The 25,446-nt window shown below is 33.8% G+C and overlaps 1 protein-coding gene and 1 long non-coding RNA gene across 5 annotated transcripts; one reads left to right on the top strand and one right to left on the bottom strand.

Annotated features, from left to right (window-relative positions):
• Positions 1 to 495: 495 nt before the first annotated feature.
• On the top strand, positions 496 to 22,497 carry LOC105220337 (ras-related protein Rab-43). Of its 4 annotated transcripts, XR_008470855.1 has the most exons (7): positions 496 to 887; positions 938 to 1,022; positions 1,186 to 1,442; positions 21,219 to 21,275; positions 21,333 to 21,397; positions 21,662 to 22,170; positions 22,245 to 22,497. XR_008470855.1 is itself a non-coding variant. In XM_054229007.1 (5 exons), the coding sequence occupies exons 1-4, from the start codon at positions 675 to 677 to the stop codon at positions 6,190 to 6,192; spliced, it is 660 nt and encodes a 219-aa protein (XP_054084982.1). In that variant the 5' UTR covers positions 512 to 674; the 3' UTR covers positions 6,193 to 6,204; positions 13,312 to 13,669. The 4 variants fall into 4 exon arrangements, 1 of the variants encoding a protein (XP_054084982.1); XR_008470857.1 differs by lacking the exons at positions 21,219 to 21,275; positions 21,333 to 21,397; positions 21,662 to 22,170; positions 22,245 to 22,497 and adding exons at positions 6,088 to 6,252; positions 13,312 to 13,669 and having other exon boundaries at positions 512 to 887; XR_008470856.1 differs by lacking the exons at positions 21,219 to 21,275; positions 21,333 to 21,397; positions 21,662 to 22,170; positions 22,245 to 22,497 and adding exons at positions 6,088 to 12,574; positions 13,312 to 13,669 and having other exon boundaries at positions 512 to 887.
• Positions 22,498 to 22,739: 242 nt separating this feature from the next.
• On the bottom strand, positions 22,740 to 24,229 carry LOC128921394 (uncharacterized). Its single transcript, XR_008470858.1, has 3 exons — positions 23,579 to 24,229; positions 22,966 to 23,515; positions 22,740 to 22,881 (listed from the first exon to the last, which is right to left on the bottom strand). It is a non-coding gene; the product is annotated as an uncharacterized LOC128921394 (long non-coding RNA).
• Between the last annotated feature and the right edge of the window lie 1,217 nt (positions 24,230 to 25,446).

Here is a 25,446-nt window from a genome sequence, read left to right as displayed (position 1 = left end):
CTACAGTTTTATTTAATATTTTTGATTTGAAAAAAGTGGGTAAAATGTGTTAAAGTGTAATAAATTGTGTGAAATAGCTAGTTTTTTTATCTTTAAAGCGGAATATCTCGAAAACTAGGCGTCTGGGGTACCTATTACCCTATATATTTTTGAATCGGGAGGACGGTGTAATCAGATCGCGGCGCCATAGTAATCGGAATTGTGCCTAAACCATTTTTGCAAGAATTGGCTAACGAATCAAATAAACAATACAAATGGCCATGTTGACAATAACAGATAGCTGTAAAATATATGCAGAATTTACACTAAAGAAGTGAAAGAAAAGAAGTATCAGTAAAGAAAGAGATCTAGTTCATGTTTCTTGTTATTGTCAACACTAACTAACTAGTAACCAATTGGTAATTCGTTAACTAACACTAACACTCTTGTGGGAAGGTATTCCGAATGTTACAATTGCAAATTGTGAAAGTTAAATTGATGAAATGATAGTTGGCAATCGTTGACGCATATAGTTGGCAACGTTATTGTTAGCTGCTGTCAGCTGACACAACGAACATTCATGGAATTGTTTTGATTTTTGTCATCATATTAAAGTTTTGTATTCTGGTCGTATTTGTATTCGATTTTGAATGTAACATTAATTTAAAACATAATAAAGCTTTAAAGTTTCTAACATGAATTCGCGAAATCCACAGACACTTATGGCACTGCCAAATGAAGAAAATTTTGATTTCCTCTTTAAAGTTGTTTTAATTGGAGACTGCGGGACTGGGAAAACTTGTATTGTTGAACGTTTTAAAACTGGAAATTTTATTGAAAGGCATGGTAATACTATCGGTGTGGACTTCTCTATGAAGACAGTTAATATTGAAGGGAAACAAGTAAAAGTAAGTATGTTAATAAAGTACGCGCTAAGATAAAGTATATTGTGTTTTAGCTTCAAATATGGGATACAGCTGGACAAGAACGGTTTCGAACAATCACACAAAGCTATTACCGCTCTGCAAATGGTGTTATTATTGGTAAGCATTATTGTAAACACAATCCTGATTACATTTAATATTTTAACACCGGTTATAAGTCTAAATGTGTTTTACCTTAAAAATATCCAATTTCTATTGAACTATATTTTTTTTTTTTTTGTGGAAGGCTGTTATGTTAATATAAAATTATTAATCTTTTTAGTTTATGACATAACAAAGAGGAGTTCTTTTTCAAATCTTCAAAAATGGATTGAAGAGGTACGGCGTTACACAGCATCTAATGTGTTACTTATTTTAATTGGAAATAAGTGTGATATTGAAGATGAGCGTGAAGTCGAATTTGAAGAAGCGAAGCAAATGTGCCAATATATTCCCGAAATTCTTTTCGTAATGGAAACATCAGCGAAACAAAATACAAATGTAGAAGACGCATTTGTTTGTTTGGCGACGGAATTAAAGGTATGTTGCATACAATTGAAACATATAACGATCGCAAATAATGGAGATCGATTTATAATAATTGTTATTTTTAGAAGTCGACATAATTTGTATTTTTAATAGTGGTTATTACAGGGGTAAGAATTATTAACAGGTTCCTTTTTTGCAATTATGATGTGTATATAAGAAGTTTCTTCTTATTGGTTGTGTTATAATTCAATAATATGTTCTCAAAACAGTGTTAGAAGTTGCTTGACTGGATAATATTCTGGCCAGTAAACGAGATTTTAGAAAATAAGGGGTCAATAACTCTTAGTACACAAATGTATGTTGTACTTGTTTGTAAATTAACTCGGAACATGCGGTGCTGTGGTTTAAGGTATAAGTTTAAATATATTATAGTTGGTATTTACGCCTCCACAGCAAAAATGGAATAGTTAGAAACTCCGAATAACCGAGGTATCCTAAGTTATGTCGATCCAACTCATTGGTATCCATAAATCAAGTAGTACCGCACTTACTATAGTATATTTGGTATTGCGAAATTATTATTTGCGAATGCAGGCTAACCCGTTACGAATTTTTACTTGATGTCAATATTTGAAAATTTTTGGTATACATTTTCCAAGAGTTTATATCAATAAATTTAAATACTGTTTATCGACTTGCGCCTAGAGTATTCAGTCGCACCACGAATTGCGACATTAGGTAGTATTTCAATGGTCTGGGCGTCCATTGCCACTGTCTAGTCTTGAATAAGAATAAAATATTATTATGGAAACAAATGCAATATTTTTCCAATGAAAAGCTTTAGTAGTCTGATAAATTTCGTATAAAAAAATCCTCGGACAGCTTCATTGATTGACTATGGTTTTTTTTACGTCCGCGTCAAAGATGGACACCAAAAAGAAATACGCCATATTTTTCCATGCGATAAAGCTTAAAGCGCAAGTCGAAATTTTAACATGCTGAAAATGTTAATAGACCATCCGGATCTATTTTGGTTTTATCGATTCTGTAACCGGCTTCACCGGTCTATAATCGCTTAAAGCGCTTCCTACGCCAAATATATATATAATTGATTTCCCAGGAGCTAAACAACTAAAAAACTATTTGGAACCATTAAAACAAGGATGGATACGAAAAGAGGTCGATGTATGGGTGCCACATTAGTTTCTGAAACAAAACATCGTGAACCAAATTTTCTTATGCGAATCGTTGCTGAATTGCACCACAATTTAAAAACTTTTGAAACGGTGGCAAAACAGGATTAACGGTCAGAGTTGTTTAGCTACATATATGTTTCATGGTATCGTTTACTATGAGCTGCTCGGCAATGGTCAAAACGTTTGGAGATGAATCGTGTGGCATCAGTACAAAACCTAGTCATACACATCGATAAAAAAAATAAAAATAGTCGTACAGGTAGACCAGTAAATCGGATTATGGGCTATACCACCTTTCCTAAATTTGCATACGTTTTATATCTCACTAACTGCTTTACTAAATTTCAAATCAACATCTTCATTGTTAATGTTGTGGAGGCGAAGTAGTTCGTAATAAATTGTAATAGATTATTATATACTTAAGATTACAACTTTGTACCTCACGCTACCCTGTATACTACTTTTGGTATTGTCTTTCATTCTATCATCCGCACATTGTAAACACATGTTTATCCTTATTCAAGAATGATAGAAGACAAGATTATGACAAGCGTTTACAATTAGCTTTTTTGGGTTTTGAGTTCCTGTTGAGTGACAACTTTCACGACCCCGAATACGCGAGCAAAACAAAATTGCACGGTGGTACAAAACAATAAAACCAAAACAAAGAGCTGAAGTCAAGGCTAGTGCTTAATTATTATTTAAAATTCTAAGTGAAAAATGTATTAAATTGAAAAAGAAGTCCGCAATGGCGGAATTAAACAACAATAGTACAAAAAAGTTGTCTATAAAGAATTTTTTTTCACTTTTCCAACCAATAAAAAAGTTGGCAAAATGGCGAATATATGGTTTGCGTCAATCAGGGCTAATGTGATATCACAAATTATCATTAACTCTCAACGAAATTGGATTAAAATCAATAAAATTTTATCCATGTTTCTACGAGCGTCGAGAATGCGGTAACATTATGTTGACATTATATACGTAGACGATTTATTGTTGACGTCCAACAACGAAAATTGGTTAAAAACAACGAAGGAAACGCTCGCAACATTTCGATATAAAGGATATCGGTGACGTCAATCGTTGTTTGGGTATATATTTTAGTCAAAATCTAGAGAAAAGAGAAATATTTTTATCGCAAAGGACATATGCTGAATTGATAAATTGATATTGGAACGATTCGATATGTCACAGTGCAATCCATGGAAGACGCCAATAGAAGCGAATTGCAAACTCATCATGCCTACGACAAAAGATGAGGCGATTATGAAAAAATGCCCATATCAAATTTTAATCGGTTCCTTGACGGTGTCTACGTGACCGGACATAGCGTATGCAGTGAATTTTACGAGTCAATTCAACAGTAACTTCACTGAAGAGCACTGGAAATCAGCAAAGAGAATTTTACGATACTTCAAGGCTACATTATAACACGGCTTACTGTACAAGAAGACAGGCGCAGATTTGTACGGTGTAGTCGATGCTGATTTGTGAGCAGATCCATCAGACAGACGGTCGTATTCGGGCTATGCATATGTATTTGCTGGTTCGTCTATAAGTTGGAAGAGCGAAAACAACGTACAGTTTCACTTTACAGTACTGAATCAGAATACATCGCTATAGCTGAGGCAGCTAAAGAAGCTCGATATTTGAAGTGTGCTTTGAAAGAGGTGGGAATCGATTGTACTACGTCAGATTATTTAACGATAACCAAGGAACACAAAAGTTAGCAATATCTTCCAATTTTCATCCTCGTCATTTCATTCGGGACTGCGTTCGAGATAAGGCAATTATATTAGAATATATGTCAACACAGGAAATGCCAGCGGACATATTTACCAAGGGTTTCACAGATATGAAGCATAATGGGCCTAATCATTGAATCCGTTTCGATCGAAAAATGGTTCGATTCGATAGAAAAATTTTACGTCGGAATCCGTATCGAATCCGTATCGAAAATAAAATTTACGATCACATTGAACTCGCTTACCGACTCGAAAAAATATATTCCGCTGCTAATAGATTCGCTAATTACGAAATCATTGAATCCGCAAAATCGATAATTTTTCTCGAAATCTATCCGTTGGTGAATGAGTTGCGGAAATGTAAAAGAAATAAATCATTTGGAAGTTTTTATGTAAACAATTACTGATGACGGACTAAATCATGTTTTAAATGGGTATTTTAGAGACAAGAGACAAAAACGGACTAACAAAAATAAATTAAAAATGTTTAAAAGCGATATAAAGTTGCCCACTCGAAATAGCGAAAGATTTCTCAAAGAGCCTCAGGAGAATTAAATATTTTTATGGAAGAAATTTCTCAATAGTTAAATGTCAGTTTTAATTTTTTTAGATTAAAGCAAAAAGCACAGACACTTTTTCAAATTTGCCGATAAAACAGTTTTACGTTCTCACTTTGTGGTAAAGCAGTTTATCGACGGAATCAATGATTGCATGAACATTTTCGATCGAAAATCTTTATTTTATCGAAATCGAATTCGCTGCGGATTCAATGATTAGGCCCAATATCTGTTCATCAAATTTTGGTCTTATCGAACATCACAAAGTAGTCCGTAATAAATTGTAATAGATTAATATGTACTTAAGATTACAACTTTGTACCTCACGCAACCCTGTATAATACCATTTGTATTCTCTTTCATTCTATGATGCTTACATTGTAGACATGTTTATCTTTATTGAATAAAGTCAGTCGAATTTAACATTCAACATCCTCGGAACTTTAATTTTTTATACAGTGAGCGAAAACGTTTTCTCAAACATACTTTAGTTTTATGACAAAAATAAGTTGAATCATTCAATCAAATGATTTTCCACCTTCCGTTTGATTTTATACTGCATATATCGGCCAATATGTAAAATATCTAAAATACTGACAAGACAAACAGTCAAGGAGTTTTCCTTGAACAATCTTTTAATTTCACCACTTTTAATAGCCCTATATCTCATCAATATATAAAATATTCCAATAACGTAAAAAATAAATCTTTTATCGAGAAGGCTTTAGTTTAAGGCTAAAAGTGGGTGAACTCGTTTCGAACCAAATAATATGATTTTTGAATTTCCAGTAGACTTTATATCTCATATCGGTCAATATGTAAGACATCTTAATAAATTAATTTTCATAAATAATATCAATAATTGAGCATTTTTGCAGTAACTCTTCGATTTTGTTATTAAAAATTTTTACATTTTTTAGTATTATTAAAAATTTTAAAAAATTATGGAACAATTAACATTTAAATGAAATTGAACTCGAAAAGATCAAACTGTAACAACTTGAGAAATATTGAACATTTTATTACCTAACTTCAAAATTATTATATTATAGAATAATTTGAAAGTTTACTAGTAAGTCTCTAAATATACAAATATATTTATATTAGCAATTTTGAGGATTGGAGAAAAATGAATTCTTATCCGCTTTAGTTAATTTCGTGATTAATAAAAAATTGCTTTTGATTTATCATTCAGCGACGTCATGATGCCAACACAGTGGAAGCAGACAAAGAAGAAGCCATACGACTGGGCCAAAGCAAGCCGCTTAACAATTGCAGTAGTTCTTGCAATTTAGCATAAAGACCTCGAAATGTAATTGAGTATTTTACTTTTGGATATTATCCTTTCTTTATTTTTGTAGTTAGTTAATATATTTTATTTAAATATAACTATTACTTAGTTAATTAAACGCTTGATAACACATAAGTATATATGTAGATATATAATAATTATATATGGAATACCTAAATATTTCAGCAGTATACCCCTGACACTTTTGAACTATCTAACATCAAGTACAAAATTTATATTAAAATAAAAATAATCCAACGAACATTTTCTGGATATTTGAAGTAATTTAATAAATTTTGAGTATATATATTCAAATTATGTGTTATTATCTTCTATTTTCTTAATTCTCATATGCAATAGTGAACTAAAAAGTGATTTTTAGAAAGGACAACGAAATTAACGAATTATATCAGACCTTAAACTCGAAATTGTACTCTAAAATGTGTTTTTTGTTGTGTTTTAATTTTTAAGTATTTTAAATATCAGAAGTTAGTAGCCAGAATTACAAATCAGTTTTTTCAATAGTATCACAGAATAGGTTAGGTTAGGTTAAGGGGTAGATTTCCGCAAATGCAGAGAATCTCACTGAGACAGATTCGAGTGTCCATTGTGACACTCGTAAAAAACACGTAACGGATCACTAAGATCCTTATGTTGCGACGAAGCGCTTGGACTCAATAATAAAGTTCTTAAGTCGGTTAATGTCGATTCCAGTCACTTCGCTGGGTTCGCAGAAAAAAATGCCTACCGAGGTGCTTTAACATAAGTGTGGCGAATGCTGGACATTGAAGGAGGAAGTGCTTGTACGATTTCTCTTTGCCTTCCTCCAAACAGTTTTGGCAACTAGCGTATGACATGATTCCTAGCCTCACCGCGTGTGTGCCTATTGGGCAATGACCAGTAAGCACTTCAATGATCGCTGAGAGATGAGCGACAGTAGCTGCAAAGACCGTTTTCGATCCACTGTGGGCCAAAATGACTTCGCTACTGGGCAGGTGCTGGTTGTTCTCCAGCGCTTGGCCAGCTCACTCAAAGACAGTGTGTCCAGCGCTGTGGAGCAAGTGGACCCCGGACTGCGCACACGTTTCCACTCCGGCGCCAATATTGCTATATTGCCTCTTGCAAGCTGATCCGCTTTGCAGTTTCCAGCGATTCCGCGGTGATCGGGTACCCACACAAATCGCATTTTACAGTAGTTCGAAGTTACTGATAACGATGTTAGGTACTCCCTTACTAGCTTAGAGTGTACTGTCATCGAATCCAAGGACATTATTGCCGCTCTGCTATCGGAGTGAATACACACCTCACTGAAGGATACTGCAGCTACCTCTGTCTGAAAGACGCAATCGTATGGCAGCCGAAAACGAGTTAATTGAGAGCTTCCGACAGAAAACTGATGCCTTTCTCTCTCACTCCTCAATTTTTGGCTTCCACGAGAGCTTCCTCTCTAGGAGCCCCATGTATTTCACCTTGGCCACGGGTTGCAGACTGGAGCATCCCAATGATGGGGGAGTAGAGTATGAAATTTTATACCTCCTTGAAAATAATACCAGTTCAGTCTTACTGGGATTAATGGCTAAGCCACTTCTTTGCGTCCAGCGGGTTACTGTGTGTCTCATACACAGTGCACAGTGGTTGGGCTTGTATGAAGGTGCGGTCATAAATACTTCCCGTTGAGATATCGCTTTGAAATTTTCACCAAAAATCTAGAAAATTATTTTAAATATATAGTAAAAAAATTGAACCCATCGGACTACTAGGTCCTGTAGCTCCCATAGAACTGTAATTGCCATTATAATGCAATTATGGACAAAAATACTTCTCATGGCCATGGTTGGAGCGTCAAAACTTTCAGTAAGGCTTTGTAAAAACATTTAAGAAAGCGATAAACAAGCTGAACATGATTTGTCGTTATAGTTTCCCCCATCCAACCCCCACATTCAACCTGTAAGAATAATATTATATAAACAAATCATGTAGGAAAAAAGCAAATTATCAACCAATTTAATACAGTTCATTTTTTCACTGCCATTCTACAGCCATTATAATTAGAACAAAAACTTATAACATCCTCTAGTAGACCGTACATAGATTGAAATAAAGATGGTTTATCCTTCTTTCCAAGCTTTTTTAGTCCAATTATAATGAGTTTGAACTTAAAAATAGTTAATTCAAAGGCCATTATTATTTTGACGATTACTTCTACATCTGCAAATTTCCGCACCTAACTTTAACACTTTTATTACCTTAAGACTCTGGTAAAGATAATGTAAAATAAATCTAACGGGGGATCGCGGGGAACACAACAATAACTTTATGTAAACACATTGAAGACGCAGAAAAAAGGTTCAAAAAATAGGTGATCCGAGTATAAAACACTAATTTCACAAAAAATACAAATCACGTTAGTCTTAATTAATTTCACAAGTTAAAATAAATACCTCTAGCTTCAAAAGCCATTAAAATAATCTTGATTCGTTAACTTGAACAATTACCAGAACAATTTGAAGTGCGTTGTTGCTGCGAATTTAATAAAAAATGTCTGATGTGCTTTAAAAAAATACAGTTGTTCATGCGTTTAACTCTATTTTTAGAAAGTATCGTTAGATTTTTGGGAAAACCCGGTTTGAAAACAAGAAGTTTGGACAATTTAGAGGCCATCGGTTTACATTTTGTCAAAAAAATCGATAGATGGATTTTTTGATTTTTGGCCTACGGCGGAACCACTGAACAATTGAAATCTTACAACGATTGTATTTAGTCCAATAAGCAATATTTTTTTTGCAAATGTAACCAATACAAATGTTAAGTTTTCTCATCTCTACTGCGTAGCCTTTGTTTTTAATGCTTTGTTCTACCAAACCAAATTTGAGCAACAGTAAGACGACAGCTTAAGTTTATTCACGAATATAAACATATGGGCAAATATCGGCAGCTACACCTAACATTTATAGTACCTTAAAACATTGACAAATACACTGATAACACTTATAAAGGGGGGGTCGTGGGGTAACATAATAACTAAATGTCTATTTAAACATGAAAATTACGTTAAAAAAAATACACAAAAAAAGTATAATCAATCAAAAGTACACAACAAATAATAAATCAATAAAATTAATTTCACAATATGAATTTATTAAAGTAAATACCTGCAACAATAAAATTCATTTTAAATAATCAAATTCGGACCTCTCTAGCAAACGTTTGACCACTTTGAAATTCAATTTTGTTTTCACAAAAAGCTAACTTAGCGCAGTTTCGCTGCAAAATTGAACAGTTGATCACACTTTGCATTCTATTTTTAGAATGTCCCGTTAGATTTGCAGTAAAAACCTTTTTGCCATGAAGAAGCTTGGACATTTTAGAGACGATTTGGTAACTTTTCGCAAATTTTTGTTGTTATGAAATTTTTGAATTTTGTCTTATGGGCGCAACCACTGTGCAGTGTTTAGAAATGATAAAATTTGGGTTGGAAATGTGAAAAAGGAACACAAGACATAAAAGCGAAATCGATTGCCGCTGAACACAATATACCCGATGCGTAGAAAACCTTAAGAATGGTCCCACCACCGACACTAGGGAAATCAGCCAACATAGCGGTTGGTCGTCCGATAACTCTCTTTTCCTCAGTAGTGGATACACTTGAGGCCCTGCTTACTCACGCACCATCACTTAGTGTCAAGTCGCTCAGATAATTCATGACATAAATCAAAACCCTTCCTGTTTGAGGACAATCCTGGTAATGCTTTCACACAGTCCATCAAACAAAGCTACTAGAATACATTGAAGAATTCACACTTCCTCCAGAGTTGAAGAGGTGAATCATGCATTATCTAAGCGGAAATATAATAGCGTTTTCTTTTCTCAAAAAAAAATTAACATTTATTCTGCCCTATACTCGGATTTTCAAATTGTGAGTGAAAGTTGACCAGCATAACAGGAAGTATTCTTTTATCATGAAAAAAATGGAACACATTCAAAGAGGTAATGCAGAATTTGTATAATGTTGAAATATAAAAAGGCAAACTTTTCATCGAGAAAAGAAAACGCTATAAGATTGATGAGCTGCCAAGGCGTAGAATGGGAACAATTAGGAGCTCTACCTATCCTCTTGTGATTTCCTATTGAACAAGCGCTGGTCATTCGCAAGTTCTTTCTGACCCACAGAAAATCGGGGTCGGCTTTAGTATACTATCCCAGGCTTTCGGTAATAAAATGGGTATCGTTGGAAAGAGGAGGTTCTCCAGATTAAGAATATATATACATACAGCTGCAGCTTGAATTTTCACAATATATACTGAATATTTTATTTAACCCAAACCAAACCATAATGGTGTTATGACTAATGCAAAGTCTTTCGGTATTACCTTTTCTTTGATAACACCCGGTGATTGCCCGACCAGGGTTATTTTTTTGAAGCGCGGCGGAAGGCCGCCAATGCGGAAAGTATTTCTACACGAAAGAATATTTCAATTCCCCCACTTTGATAACTCCCGGTGTTTGCTCGACCAGGGTTATTTTTTTTAAGCGCTGCCGAAGGCCGCCAATGCGGAAAGTATTTCTACATGAAAGAATATTTCAATTCCCCCTCTTTGATAACTCACGGTGTTGGCTCGACCAGGGTTATTTTTTTGAAGCGCGGCCGAAGGCCGCCAATGCGGAAAGTAGTTCTACACTAAAGAATATTTCAATTCCCCCTCTTTGATAACTCCCGGTGTTGGCTCGACCAGGGTTATTTTTTTGAAGCGCGGCCGAAGGCCGCCAATGCAGAAAGTAGTTCTACACGATAGAACTTTTCATTTCCCCCACTTTGATAACTCCCGGTGTTGGCTCGACCAGGGTTATTTTTTTGAAGCGCGGCCGAAGGCCGCCAATGCAGAAAGTAGTTCTACACGATAGAACTTTTCATTTCCCCCACTTTGATAACTCCCGGTGTTGGCTCGACCAGGGTTATTTTTTTGAAGCGCGGCCGAAGGCCGCCAATGCGGAAAGTAGTTCTACACGAAAGAGTATTTCAATTCCCCCTCTTTGATAACTCCCGGTGTTGGCTCGACCAGGGTTATTTTTTTGAAGCGCGGCCGAAGGCCGCCAATGCGGAAAGTAGTTCTACACGAAAGAGTATTTCAATTCCCCCTCTTTGATAACTCCCGGTGTTGGCTCGACCAGGGTTATTTTTTTGAAGCGCGGCCGAAGGCCGCCAATGTGGAAAGTATTTCTACACGAAAGAACTTTTCATTTCCCTTACTTATAGTGCATTGAGTGAATATCATAAACTTTCTTATATTATCTTTATATAATCTTTTTATAGGGCATTTGTTTTCTGCATTTTGGGTATTTATTTATTTTGGTTCTTCTCATTCCTTTGCAAAATATCTGATATGGCAACACTTATTACTTGTCAAGCTGCAACCCTTTTTGTTATTGTTGAAATTAAGAGATTTGTGTAAAATGTTAAATACTTATTTACAGCTATTTTCGTGATAAATTTTATAAAATAAATATGCAGGAACAATGTGGTGAAGTGTAAGTGTAAAATAAGTGCAGAATATTAATAAAATATTCAGTATATATTGTGAAAATTCAAGATAAAAGTAGCACTTTTTTCAACTTTAAGTGCGAATATCTCGAAAACTATAAGTCAGCTGCAGCTATATGTATATATATTCTTAATCTGGATACCCATTTTATTACCGAAAGCCTGGGATAGTATACTAAAGTTTCCCCGAAAATCGTAAGATATCTGGAGAGTTTTTCGCCTTAAGCGGTCATTATCCCATTAAAATTAAATTTGTATCAGGTGCTAATTGCAGAACTTGCCTGGTAGAAGACGAGGTGTATGGTTTCCATATATTCCGAGAACTTCAAGTGATTTTTGTCATTCAAGATTTAGTTAATCCCATTTGGTCCCGAAGGGCAGTGAATCTAGCTGTTGGTAGCGACTTCGTTAAAACATCAGCCAATTGTAAATCTGTGGAAATATACTTGATACAAATTAGTTTGTTTTCAATTTATTCCCTGGTAAAATGATATTTAATATTTATGTGCTTAGTTCTCTTGCGGCAAGTAGGGTTAATGGCTATACTAATACAATCTTGGTTGCTTCTTTTACACGTTCGAATGAGGCCATATACTCAGCTTCGGTAGATGAAGCAGCAATATCTGTTCATCAAATTTTGGTCTTATCGAACATCACAAAGTAGTCCGTAATAAATTGTAATAGATTAATATGTACTTAAGATTACAACTTTGTACCTCACGCAACCCTGTATAATACCATTTGTATTCTCTTTCATTCTATGATGCTTACATTGTAGACATGTTTATCTTTATTGAATAAAGTCAGTCGAATTTAACATTCAACATCCTCGGAACTTTAGTTTTTTATACAGTGAGCGAAAACGTTTTCTCAAACATACTTTAGTTTTATGACAAAAATAAGTTGAATCATTCAATCAAATGATTTTCCACCTTCCGTTTGATTTTATACTGCATATATCGGCCAATATGTAAAATATCTAAAATACTGACAAGACAAACAGTCAAGGAGTTTTCCTTGAACAATCTTTTAATTTCACCACTTTTAATAGCCCTATATCTCATCAATATATAAAATATTCCAATAACGTAAAAAATAAATCTTTTATCGAGAAGGCTTTAGTGTAAGGCTAAAAGTGGGTGAACTCGTTTCGAACCAAATAATATGATTTTTGAATTTCCAGTAGACTTTATATCTCATATCGGTCAATATGTAAGACATCTTAATAAATTAATTTTCATAAATAATATCAATAATTGAGCATTTTTGCAGTAACTCTTCGATTTTGTTATTAAAAATTTTTACATTTTTTAGTTTTATTAAAAATTTAAAAAAATCATGGAAAAACTAACTTTTAAATGAAATTGAACTCGAAAAGATCAAACTGTAACAACTTGAGAAATATTGAACATTTTATTACCTAACTTCAAAATTATTATATTATAGAATAATTTGAAAGTTTACTAGTAAGTCTCTAAATATACAAATATATTTATATTAGCAATTTTGAGGATTGGAGAAAAATGAATTCTTATCCGCTTTAGTTAATTTCGTGATTAATAAAAAATTGCTTTTGATTTATCATTCAGCGACGTCATGATGCCAACACAGTGGAAGCAGACAAAGAAGAAGCCATACGACTGGACCAAAGCAAGCCGCTTAACAATTGCAGTAGTTCTTGCAATTTAGCATAAAGACCTCGAAATGTAATTGAGTATTTTACTTTTGGATATTATCCTTTCTTTATTTTTGTAGTTAGTTAATATATTTTATTTAAATATAACTATTACTTAGTTAATTAAACGCTTGATAACACATAAGTATATATGTAGATATATAATAATTATATATGGAATACCTAAATATTTCAGCAGTATACCCCTGACACTTTTGAACTATCTAACATCAAGTACAAAATTTATATTAAAATAAAAATAATCCGACGAACATTTTCTGGATATTTGAAGTAATTTAATAAATTTTGAGTATATATATTCAAATTATGTGTTATTATCTTCTATTTTCTTAATTCTCATATGCAATAGTGGACTAAAAAGTGATTTTTAGAAAGGACAACGAAATTAACGAATTATATCAGACCTTAAACTCGAAATTGTACTCTAAAATGTGTTTTTTGTTGTGTTTTAATTTTTAAGTATTTTAAATATCAGAAGTTAGTAGCCAGAATTACAAATCAGTTTTTTCAATAGTATCACAGAATAGGTTAGGTTAGGTTAAGGGGTAGATTTCCGCAAATGCAGAGAATCTCACTGAGACAGATTCGAGTGTCCATTGTGACACTCGTAAAAAACACGTAACGGATCACTAAGATCCTTATGTTGCGACGAAGCGCTTGGACTCAATAATAAAGTTCTTAAGTCGGTTAATGTCGATTCCAGTCACTTCGCTGGGTTCGCAGAAAAAATGCCTACCGAGGTGCTTTAACATAAGTGTGGCGAATGCTGGACATTGAAGGAGGAAGTGCTTGGACGATTTCTCTTTGCCTTCCTCCAAACAGTTTTGGCAACTAGCGTCTGACATGATCCCTAGCCTCACCGCGTGTGTGCCTATTGGGCAATGACCAGTAAGCACTTCAATGATCGCTGAGAGATGAGCGACAGTAGCTGCAAAGACCGTTTTCGATCCACTGTGGGCCAAAATGACCTCGCTACTGAGCAGGTGCTGGTTGTTCTCCAGCGCTTGGCCAGCTCACTCAAAGACAGTGTGTCCAGCGCTGTGGAGCAAGTGGACCCCGGACTGCGCACACGTTTCCACTCCGGCGCCAATATTGCTATATTGCCTCTTGCAAGCTGATCCGCTTTGCAGTTTCCAGCGATTCCGCGGTGATCGGGTACCCACGCAAATCGCACTTTACAGTAGTTCGAAGTTACTGATAACGATGTTAGGTACTCCCTTACTAGCTTAGAGCGTACTGTCATCGAATCCAAGGACATTATTGCCGCTCTGCTATCGGAGTGAATACACACCTCACTGAAGGATACTGCAGCTACCTCTGTCTGAAAGACGCTGCAATGGTATGGCAGCCGAAAACTGGAGTTAATTGAGAGCTTCCGACAGAAAACTGATGCCTTTCTCTCTCACTCCTCAATTTTTGGCTTCCACGAGAGCTTCCTCTCTAGGAGCCCCATGTATTTCACCTTGGCCACGGGTTGCAGACTGGAGCATCCCAATGATGGGGGAGTGGAGTATGAAATTTTATACCTCCTTGAAAATAATACCAGTTCAGTCTTACTGGGATTAATGGCTAAGCCACTTCTTTGCGTCCAGCGGGTTACTGTGTGTCTCATACACAGTGCACAGTGGTTGGGCTTGTATGAAGGTGCGGTCATAAATACTTCCCTTGAGATATCGCTTTGAAATTTTCACCAAAAATCTAGAAAATTATTTTAAATATATAGTAAAAAAATTGAACCCATCGGACTACTAGGTCCTATGGCTCCCATAGAACTGTAATTGCCATTATATGGCAATCATGGGCAAAAATACTTCTCATGGCCATGGTTGGAGCGTCAAAACTTTCAGTAAGGCTTTGTAAAAACATTTAAGAAAGCGATAAACAAGCTGAACATGATTTGTCGTTATAGTTTCCCCCATCCAACCCCCACATTCAACCTGTAAGAATACTATTATATAAACAAATCATGTAGGAAAAAAGCAAATTATCAACCAATTTAATACAGTTCATTTTTTCACTGCCATTCTACAGCCATTATAATTAGAACAAAAACTTATAATGCATCCTCTAGTAGACCGTACATAGATTGAAATAAAGATGGTTTATCCTTCTTTCCAAGCTTTTTTAGTCCAATTATAATGAGTTTGAACTTAAAAATAGTTAATTCAAAGGCCATTATTATTTTGACGATTACTTCTACATCTGCAAATTTCCGCACCTAACTTTAACACTTTTATTACCTTAAGACTCTGGTAAAGATAATGTAAAATAAATCTAACGGGGGATCGCGGGGAACACAACAAAAACTTTATGTAAACACATTGAAGACGCAGAAAAAAGGTTCAAAAAATAGGTGATCCGAGTATAAAACACTAATTTCACAAAAAATACAAATCATGTTAGTCTTAATTAATTTCACAAGTTAAAATAAATACCTCTAGCTTCAAAAGCCATTAAAATAATCTTGATTCGTTAACTTGAACAATTACCAGAACAATTTGAAGTGCGTTGTTGCTGCGAATTTAAAAAAAAATGTCTGATGTGCTTTAAAAAAATACAGTTGTTCATGCGTTTAACTCTATTTTTAGAAAGTATCGTTAGATTTTTGGGAAAACCCGGTTTGAAAACAAGAAGTGTGGACAATTTAGAGGCCATCGGTTTACATTTTGTCAAAAAAATCGATAGATGGATTTTTTGATTTTTGGCCTACGGCGGAACCACTGAACAATTGAAATCTTACAAATATTGTATTTAGTCCAGCAATATTTTTTTTGCAAATGTAACCAATACAAATGTTAAATTTTCTCATCTCTACTGCGTAGCCTTTGTTTTTAATGCTTTGTTCTACCAAACCAAATTTGAGCAACAGTAAGACGACAGCTTAAGTTTATTCACGAATATAAACATATGGGCAAATATCGGCAGCTACACCTAACATTTATAGTACCTTAAAACATTGACAAATACACTGATAACACTTATAAAGGGGGGGTCGTGGGGTAACATAACTAAATGTATATTTAAACATGAAAATTACGTTAAAAAAAATACACAAAAAAGTATAATCAATCAAAAGTACACAACAAATAATAAATCAATAAAATTAATTTCACAATATGAATTGATTAAAGTAAATACCTGCAACAATAAAATTCATTTTAAATAATCAAATTCGGACCTCTCTAGCAAACGTTTGACCACTTTGAAATTCAATTTTGTTTTCACAAAAAGCTAACTTAGCGCAGTTTCGCTGCAAAATTGAACAGTTGATCACACTTTGCATTCTATTTTTAGAATGTCCCGTTAGATTTGCAGTAAAAACCTTTTTGCCATGAAGAAGCTTGGACATTTTAGAGACGATTTGGTAACTCTTCGCAAATTTTTGTTGTTATGAAATTTTTGAATTTTGTCCTATGGGCGCAACCACTGTGCAGTGTTTAGAAATGATAAAAATTGGGTTGGAAATGTGAAAAAGGAACACAAGACATAAAAGCGAAATCGTTTGCCGCTGAACACAGTATGTCCGATGCGTAGAAAACCTTAAGAATGGTCCCACCACCGACACTAGGGAAATCAGCCAACATAGCGGTTGGTCGTCCGATAACTCTCTTTTCCTCAGTAGTGGATACACTTGAGGCCCTGCTACTCACGCACCATCACTTAGTGTCAAGTCGCTCAGATAATTCATGACTTAAATCAAAACCCTTCCTGTTTGAGGACAATCCTGGTAATGCTTTCACACAGTCCATCAAACAAAGCTACTAGAATACATTGAAGAATTCACACTTCCTCCAGAGTTGAAGAGGTGAATCATGCATTATCTAAGCGGAAATATAATAGCGTTTTCTTTTCTCAAAAAAAATTAACATTTTTTCGCCCTATACTCGGATTTTCAAATTGTGAGTGAAAGTTGACCAGCATGACAGGAAGCATTCTTTTATCATGAAGAAAATGGAACACATTCAAAGAGGTAATGCAGAATTTGTATAATGTTGAAATATAAAAAGGCAAACTTTTCATCGAGAAAAGAAAACGCTATAAGATTGATGAGCTGCCAAGGCGTAGAATGGGAACAATTAGGAGCTCTACCTATCCTCTTGTGATTTCCTATTGAACAAGCGCTGGTCATTCGCAAGTTCTTTCTGACCCAAAGAAAATCGTCAGATGTCTGGGGAGTTTTTCGCCTTAATCGGTCATTATCCCATTAAAATTAAATTTGTATCAGGTGCTAATTGCAGAACTTGCCTGGTAGAAGACGAGGTGTATGGTTTCCATATATTCCGAGAACTTCAAGTGATTTTTGTCATTCAAGATTTAGTTAATCCCATTTGGTCCCGAAGGTCAGTGAATCTAGCTGTTGGTAGCGACTTCGTTAAAACATCAGCCAATTGTAAATCTGTGGAAATATACTTGATACAAATTAGTTTGTTTTCAATTTATTCCCTGGTAAAATGATATTTAATATTTATGTGCTTAGTTCTCTTGCGGCAAGTAGGGTTAATGGCTATACTAATACAATCTTGGTTGCTTCTTTTACACGTTCGAATAAGGCCATATACTCAGCTTCGGTAGATGAAGCAGCAACTAATTTTCGTTTCATAGTACTCCAGGAAATTGAACAATTTTCAAACATTTCAGTCTCATTTCCAGCCCAATCAGAATCAACATACCCCACAAGAATATTATTTACTTTAAAATTCCTTTGGAATGTTAATTTCAAATCGACAGTTCCTTTTAGGTATCTTAAAACTCTTTTCAGACATTGCCATAATTCTTTGTTATTATTATTAGAATACCGGCTTAAGATACTTATTGATGTACTTAATTCCGGTCGTGTACACATTATGTATATTAAACAGTCAATCAAATTCCTACATGGTGTTTCACATGATTCTTCAGCTTGCAAAGGCTCATAATTTAGTTTGCTTGGAAGAGGGGTACTAACTGGGTTATTGAATTTTTTTAAGACGTTTTTAATATATATATGCAGATTGACTGAGACAAATTTGATAATTTTTTCTACAAATAAACGTAACTCAGTTACCACATACATGAACTACGAATGGTGTTCGTTCAATATTTTCTTTGTTTTTCTTTTTTTCAAATTTTAGCCTAGATTGCTTTCCATTAATACATGCCTCACATAATTCATTTTTATTAACTCATTCTTTATAAGTTCAAGATCTTCAAACAAGCCATCTCGTTTAATTTCTAAGAATTTTCCCACACAAATATGATCTAATCTTTCATGCCACAATCGATATTCTGCATCATTTGAAATTTTGGATGTATATACTTTACTACTTAAATTAAATTTCACAATCGATGTATATACTTTACTACTTAAATTAAATTTCACAATCGGTACAATATACTCACATGTCCTGCAAATACCATGTTATCATTTTTGATTACTTTAATGCCATCCGGATTAAATTCGACGGACATTCCTACATCTAGCATCTTCTTTTCGGATAGTAAATTATGCGGGAAATACATCACATTTTGTAATGCAATGTTGTTCCCAGAACTGTTAAGGTTAACTAGTCCTTTAGCAGTAGCATATACGAATTTTTGCAATCTCAATTGCCACACTTTGATAAAAATGCTCATACAAGGAAAACAAAGTAATGTCATTCACTAGGTGATCTGAATCTAATATACTCCGTCTGCCTTTTCAGTGGAATCTAATTTCATCATAATGCCGGCTGCGTTGCATCTGAGTCTGGCTCTCTCTAATAGCTATTTTCATCATAAACGCAAACGCATGTTCTGGCGGCGTTGTTGTTGCCATCTGAGCCTGCCTCCCTCTTATATTACTTTCAACGGGAACATTCTGGTTGCCTGTCTGCCTTTTTAAGAAACAACAGTCTTTCTTTATATACCCTGATTTGCCACAATGGAAACACTTTAACTTGTTCTTAAATGGTTTCTTTACAAATTTTGTTACATATTTTGTTTTTGTTTGTGTTATCCGTAGGCTCTCGATTGTTATAGCCTGCAGTACTTTAGCATTCGTGTCTTTGTTAGCTCCTTTTAATTTTATTTCATGGGCGAGAAGCTGTGTATTTACAAATGCTAATGTTAAATTGCTCTCAGAGAGAGAGTTTCTATTGCGGGTATTACTCCATCATAGCTATTCGGACGTGTTAAAAGTTAGTGAGACACTTCGTCCATTTCATCTATCTTGGCACCTGCCGCGACTAACTCAGTTACCATCGAATAAATGCAAGTGGTTCACCAGCTTTTCTATACTATGAAATGAAAATAATATGAATATGAAGCAGCTTTTACTTCTTGACCGTCGCAACAAAACACTTTCCATTTTAATAAGCTTTTATTAGCTTCACTTGCATGTATGTATGTTTGTTTGTTTGTTTTCCAGTGGTACTGAAACTGCAAGAAGACAACTCAGCAAAAATATGCGCTTAGAAGTATGCAACGTATGTATATTATCAAATACATATCCTTAAAGAAATTATACTTTTACAAAAAACATTCAGAGAATACCTACGGCCTTGTTGGTGAGACTGCGCTGTGCTCATAATATTGTTTATTATTTACCTCTCACTAATTGTTATTTTATTTGTTTGCACACTGTTTTTTTTTTGTGATTTTTTATGTTTTGATTATCACCTTCGGCGTTATTGCCTAATGCTTGCTTTAATGCACTTTTTAAGATACTTGTTTATTATTATTATTTTTTTTGTTTTGTATTTTGAAAGTATGAAAGTATGGTTTGAAAGCTCACTTTCAAAAATGTTTGTGTTTTTAGTTTTTTTTTGAACTATATTTATTTTTAACTTTTTAGTTTGATGTGATGCAGGCAACAGTGCTGCTAAGGGGGAAATCTCAATATAGATAATTAGGGAAGTGAGCTTTGTATTACATTTTTCTCATATTGAGCAACTCACGATTTTTAACCAAAAATACAAATATATTTCGTTAATAATTTTTAAGTTTTTAGTTTTTTTTTAACTATGTATTTCATCTAAATTATAAAATAAGCAATGATTTTCAATCTATTCAGTTGACATAAAATAAATTTTAATCCCAGTTATACTATTTTGAGCACATTGATAAAATGAAAATGCATCGGGTATAACAGAGATTTTGAATTTCGTTATCATCAACCAGGCTTGATAATATAAATTTGTTTTTAAGCTATGAACAGCTACTATCAGAAAAACAATTTTTAGAAAAACAACCAAAGGATTTCTTAATTTCAGTTAAGAGATTTATCAAGAAAATAAAAAATAGTAACGATTTTCTCCTGACAACCTTGTTAAATTGAGCATTCTTATTTTGATTTGTAAGCCCATAATTTTCGCCAAAATCTACGCTACAAGACGGAGCTAATTTATACACCACTACACATGCAAATTTTTTCAGCTTTTACCAATACATACACATTGCTAACATTTTGTAGGTAAGCGGCAATCTCGGTAGTTAGAGTAGCAAAATTAATTAACCCTAATTTTTGTATGTGTAAGAGAGAGATACAATGAACCGTTCAAAAATCGCCGCCATGGTTAAGCGGCAATCTCGGTAGTTAGAGTAGCAAAATTAATTAACCCTAATTTTTGTATGTGTAAGAGAGAGATACAATGAACCGTTCAAAAATCGCCGCCATGGCCGCTGTTCATTTGAAAATAAAATTTTAAGTGAACGGATGTTAGTGCGTTTTAAATATTTCTTTAATTTTTTTAAGTGTTTTTGGATATTTATCCATCTTATAAATGCATTATTTGTGTTACTTTTGTTATTTGTTTTTATAATTAAAATTTAATTTAATTGTAGATATACATGTGTGCACAGCAAATGAGGAGCAAGGAGGTGACGGTGAAATTGGTGGAGGTATGTTTCATATATTTTTACTACATAATACAAATTAGTAATTTTAAATAATTTCAGGTTTATGGATTTAGAATTGGTGTAATATATAATAACAACAGCAGAAAACAATGGAAAATAACATGGTAAATATAAATGCGTATATGTGCATGTTGAGTTAGTGCGTATTAAGATGTATGTACATACATATGTACATATGTATGTATGTACAAGAATGCATCTGTTGCATTGTGCCCAAAATATTTATTTAGAATAATTTTTATTTTGATGCTAAAAAGTTGTATATTTTTTGTTTAGTTATTACAAGCATTAAGCTCTGTAGATATATATATATATATATATATACGTTTGTTTTTTAGCATTACTTATATTTTCATTATCCATTTCAGATATTGAAAACACAAAGGAGTTAGGCGTCAATTGATAATACCAAGTGAAGACAGGTCCTTCTCCACCTAGTTCCGTGGAGGTCTCCCTCTTCCTCGGCTTCCACCGGCGGGTACCGCATCGAAAACTTTCAGAGCTGAGGCACTTTCGTCCATTCGAACAACATGACCAAGCCCGCGTAGTCGCTGTCTTTTTATTCGCTGGACTATGCCTATGTCGTCGAACAACACATACAGCTCATCATTCCATCTTCTGCGGTATTCGCCGTTGCCAATGTTTAAGGGACCATAAATCCGCAAAACCTTTCTCTCGAAAACTTCTAGTGCCGTCTCATCGGATGTTGACACCGTCCACGCTTCTGCACCATAAAGTAGGACGGGAATGATGAGGGACTTTTAGAGTTTAGTTTTTGCTCATCAAGAGAGGACTTTACTTTTAAATTGCCTACTCAGATCATAAACACAAATACTTTGCACAAATGGAGGATTACAATAGCTACAACTTTTCTTAGGTTTGTACTACGAATACAAATATATTCATATTTTCTAATCGTTAATAACAATTTCAATTTCTAATATTTTTCAGGCATGATAAACAATACAACAACAAATCTCATCGGACATTTAGATTAGCAGTTGCACAACCTCTTTCCGACGAGCTGAACCTTTTTGTGATGTACATATGGGATAGGATTGTGTGAAATTGACATCAAACAATATTGGTTCATAAGTTTCGTTGGATCCTTACAGGATAGTTATGAGGAAATCGTTCGCGTTTAGTATTAGTTTATTCATTTGCTAATTCATAATTTAAATGTAAAATATTATTAAATTATACAAATGAATGTTCGAATACTAATAACATTCGTAATAGTAATGGAATTTTATTTGAATTGTATAACAACAACTACAAAAAATTAAAATGTAATAATTAATACTAACCTTATTTTTAAAACATGTAAATTTTGTCAATGTATAAATATAAATGTATAATAATTAATCTATAATGATTATCAAAAATTTAAAATATTATATACTAATTTATAAATGTAAATACATCATACAATTATAATAAATAAATAAAAATAAAACAATTTAAATTTTTCATTTTTAAATGGAAAAGTAGGTGACCTATAGAATGAAGACCAATGGAGACCAATGTGCACTTTCAGTACTGCGACCCTCAAAAGCCCAGAAACTATACCCTCTGTTTTCGGTTAGTTCTACCAAAATCCCAAATCAGAATTTAATAACAAAATCATTAATTATATTACATATTTATTTAAAATATCATGTCATTTAGTTACCTTATGTTTCAGGAATTCTAAATCTAACACGGCACCGTTCAAGTCTTAACATCCATGCTCTTGTAGTATTTCCATTGAACTAATTTCGGTGAATTTATGTCCTTGTAAAGCGATACAACAACGTTATGGTTCCTCAATACAAGGTGAAAATAAATCAAAAAAGTCCTCCTATGAGCACAAACATTCACTTAAATTTACCCTTTTATTTTGTGTGTTTTAGCTGCTAATGGCACCGCCAAGTGCCGGTAAGCTCAAAGGTACTGAAACTGCTTTGCCCTCTAGCTCATTGGCAAAACCCAGTTGACACACGCCATGTCGTTCCAATTCTCGTGCTTGTGTTGACCAAAAGGTTTAATTGCACGCAAAAACGTGACATTAACCGTAATATCTGGTGTGTGAATGATTTGTGTTCCATGTAGCAGCGTTTGCGTCCATAGTTTTGGATTTGCTTGCAGCACATATTCCATCGCTTCGAAAGTTCTACGCTGCTACAATAAGTGACACCAATAAGTTTGCGTACCTTTAACGCGCCATATGAGGTTTGAAATATCTGTGTGGAAAATTAATTAGAATTTAAGGCAAGATAATATTATTATATTCAAAAATTATTTACGTATTAAATGGTTTCGCCATTGATGTTGACCATTGTTGGCGTAGCTTCTATTGCGTGCTTCGAATTGACAGTGCAATGAAGTATTTCTGTATCACCCTCTTCAATTCCATATTTTGGCTTTAGAAAACTTTTATTTTACGTTTTACTTATTTTAAAATGCGTGCTTCAAAAATTTAAACTTTAATTAGGCTGCAGATCACTGAATTAAATAAAACACGCAAAATAATACTTCACAAGCAGCCATGATATAGCTCAAAACAAAACTTGTTCAAACACGAGAACTTTGGTTGTTTCTTTTTATCATTCAGGGTGCTGTATGAGAGAAGAGTTGAGTTAAATGTTTATGCACATTTTACCCTTTGTTGTGTATGTGTGTATGTAGTGGTGTTATTAAAATTTCTTTGAATGTGTTGGAGTTTCAGTACCCATGACTTGCTGGGTGGCTGATTAAAAAAAAACTACTACAGGGGGCTCTGCTAACTACAGAGTGACATATGCCTTTCCAAAACAAAGAAAAATTAGAGCAGAAAGACATATACAGCATTGGCACCAAAATCAATGAGAGAGAGCGAGCAAGATAATCACACCGACATGCCGTAAAAGAGGAGAAATGGTAACTTTTTTCCTGCTGCTAGAACAGAAGAGACCAAAATAATAATACAAGCTTTCTTTACCGGTAACCAATATTCCATTAGATAAGTAACTCTACTCGTCTTGCAGGGTATTTGAATATCTAATTCAGTGGAATTAAAAATGTGCTTTTTGCTCATATGTAAATAAATAGTGTCAAAGTATCTATTTACATACTTAAGTCAATTTTATAAGACAAAACGTAATTTTCAATTTTAAAATTCCACATCTACGATATCGCACGGGACCAATTTTAAGTAGTAACCAAAATCACAAATCTTCTGATTTTTGAACAAAGCTTTTTTTATTTTAATTGTATAACAAGCGAGGAAAGGCTAAGTTCGGGTGCAACCGAACATTTTATACTCTCGCAATTTATTGCTATATTTTTATTAAGATAACATACAATTTGACCCAAATATTCGGCATACCAAGGAGCATTAACTATACTTCTTAGTACCTTGTTTTGGAAGCGCTGAATGCAGGCAATACAGTTTTGACTTGAGCTTTTCTATACTATGAAATGAAAATAATATGAATATGAAGCAGCTTTTACTTCTTGACCGTCGCAACAAAACACTTTCCATTTTAATAAGCTTTTATTAGCTTCACTTGCATGTATGTATGTTTGTTTGTTTGTAACTTTTTCCAGTGGTACTGAAACTGCAAGAAGACAACTCAGCAAAAATATGCGCTTAGAAGTATGCAACGTATGTATATTATCAAATACATATCCTTAAAGAAATTATACTTTTACAAAAAGCATTCAGAGAATACCTACGGCCTTGTTGGTGAGACTGCGCTGTGCTCATAATATTGTTTATTATTTACCTCTCACTAATTGTTATTTTATTTGTTTGCACACTGTTTTTTTTTGTGATTTTTTATGTTTTGATTATCACCTTCGGCGTTATTGCCTAATGCTTGCTTTAATGCATTTTTTAAGATACTTGTTTATTATTATTATTTTTTTTGTTTTGTATTTTGAAAGTATGAAAGTATGGTTTGAAAGCTCACTTTCAAAAATGTTTGTGTTTTTAGTTTTTTTTTTGAACTATATTTATTTTTAACTTTTTAGTTTGATGTGATGCAGGCAACAGTGCTGCTAAGGGGGAAATCTCAATATAGATAATTAGGGAAGTGAGCTTTGTATTACATTTTTCTCATATTGAGCAACTCACGATTTTTAACCAAAAATACAAATATATTTCGTTAATAATTTTTAAGTTTTTAGTTTT

This window comes from Zeugodacus cucurbitae, chromosome 4 (genome assembly GCF_028554725.1).
Source record: "Zeugodacus cucurbitae isolate PBARC_wt_2022May chromosome 4, idZeuCucr1.2, whole genome shotgun sequence".
Classification (NCBI taxonomy): Eukaryota; Metazoa; Arthropoda; class Insecta; order Diptera; family Tephritidae; genus Zeugodacus; species Zeugodacus cucurbitae.
Note: the sequence above shows the minus strand (reverse complement) of the source record. Positions and strands in the feature narration are given on the sequence as shown.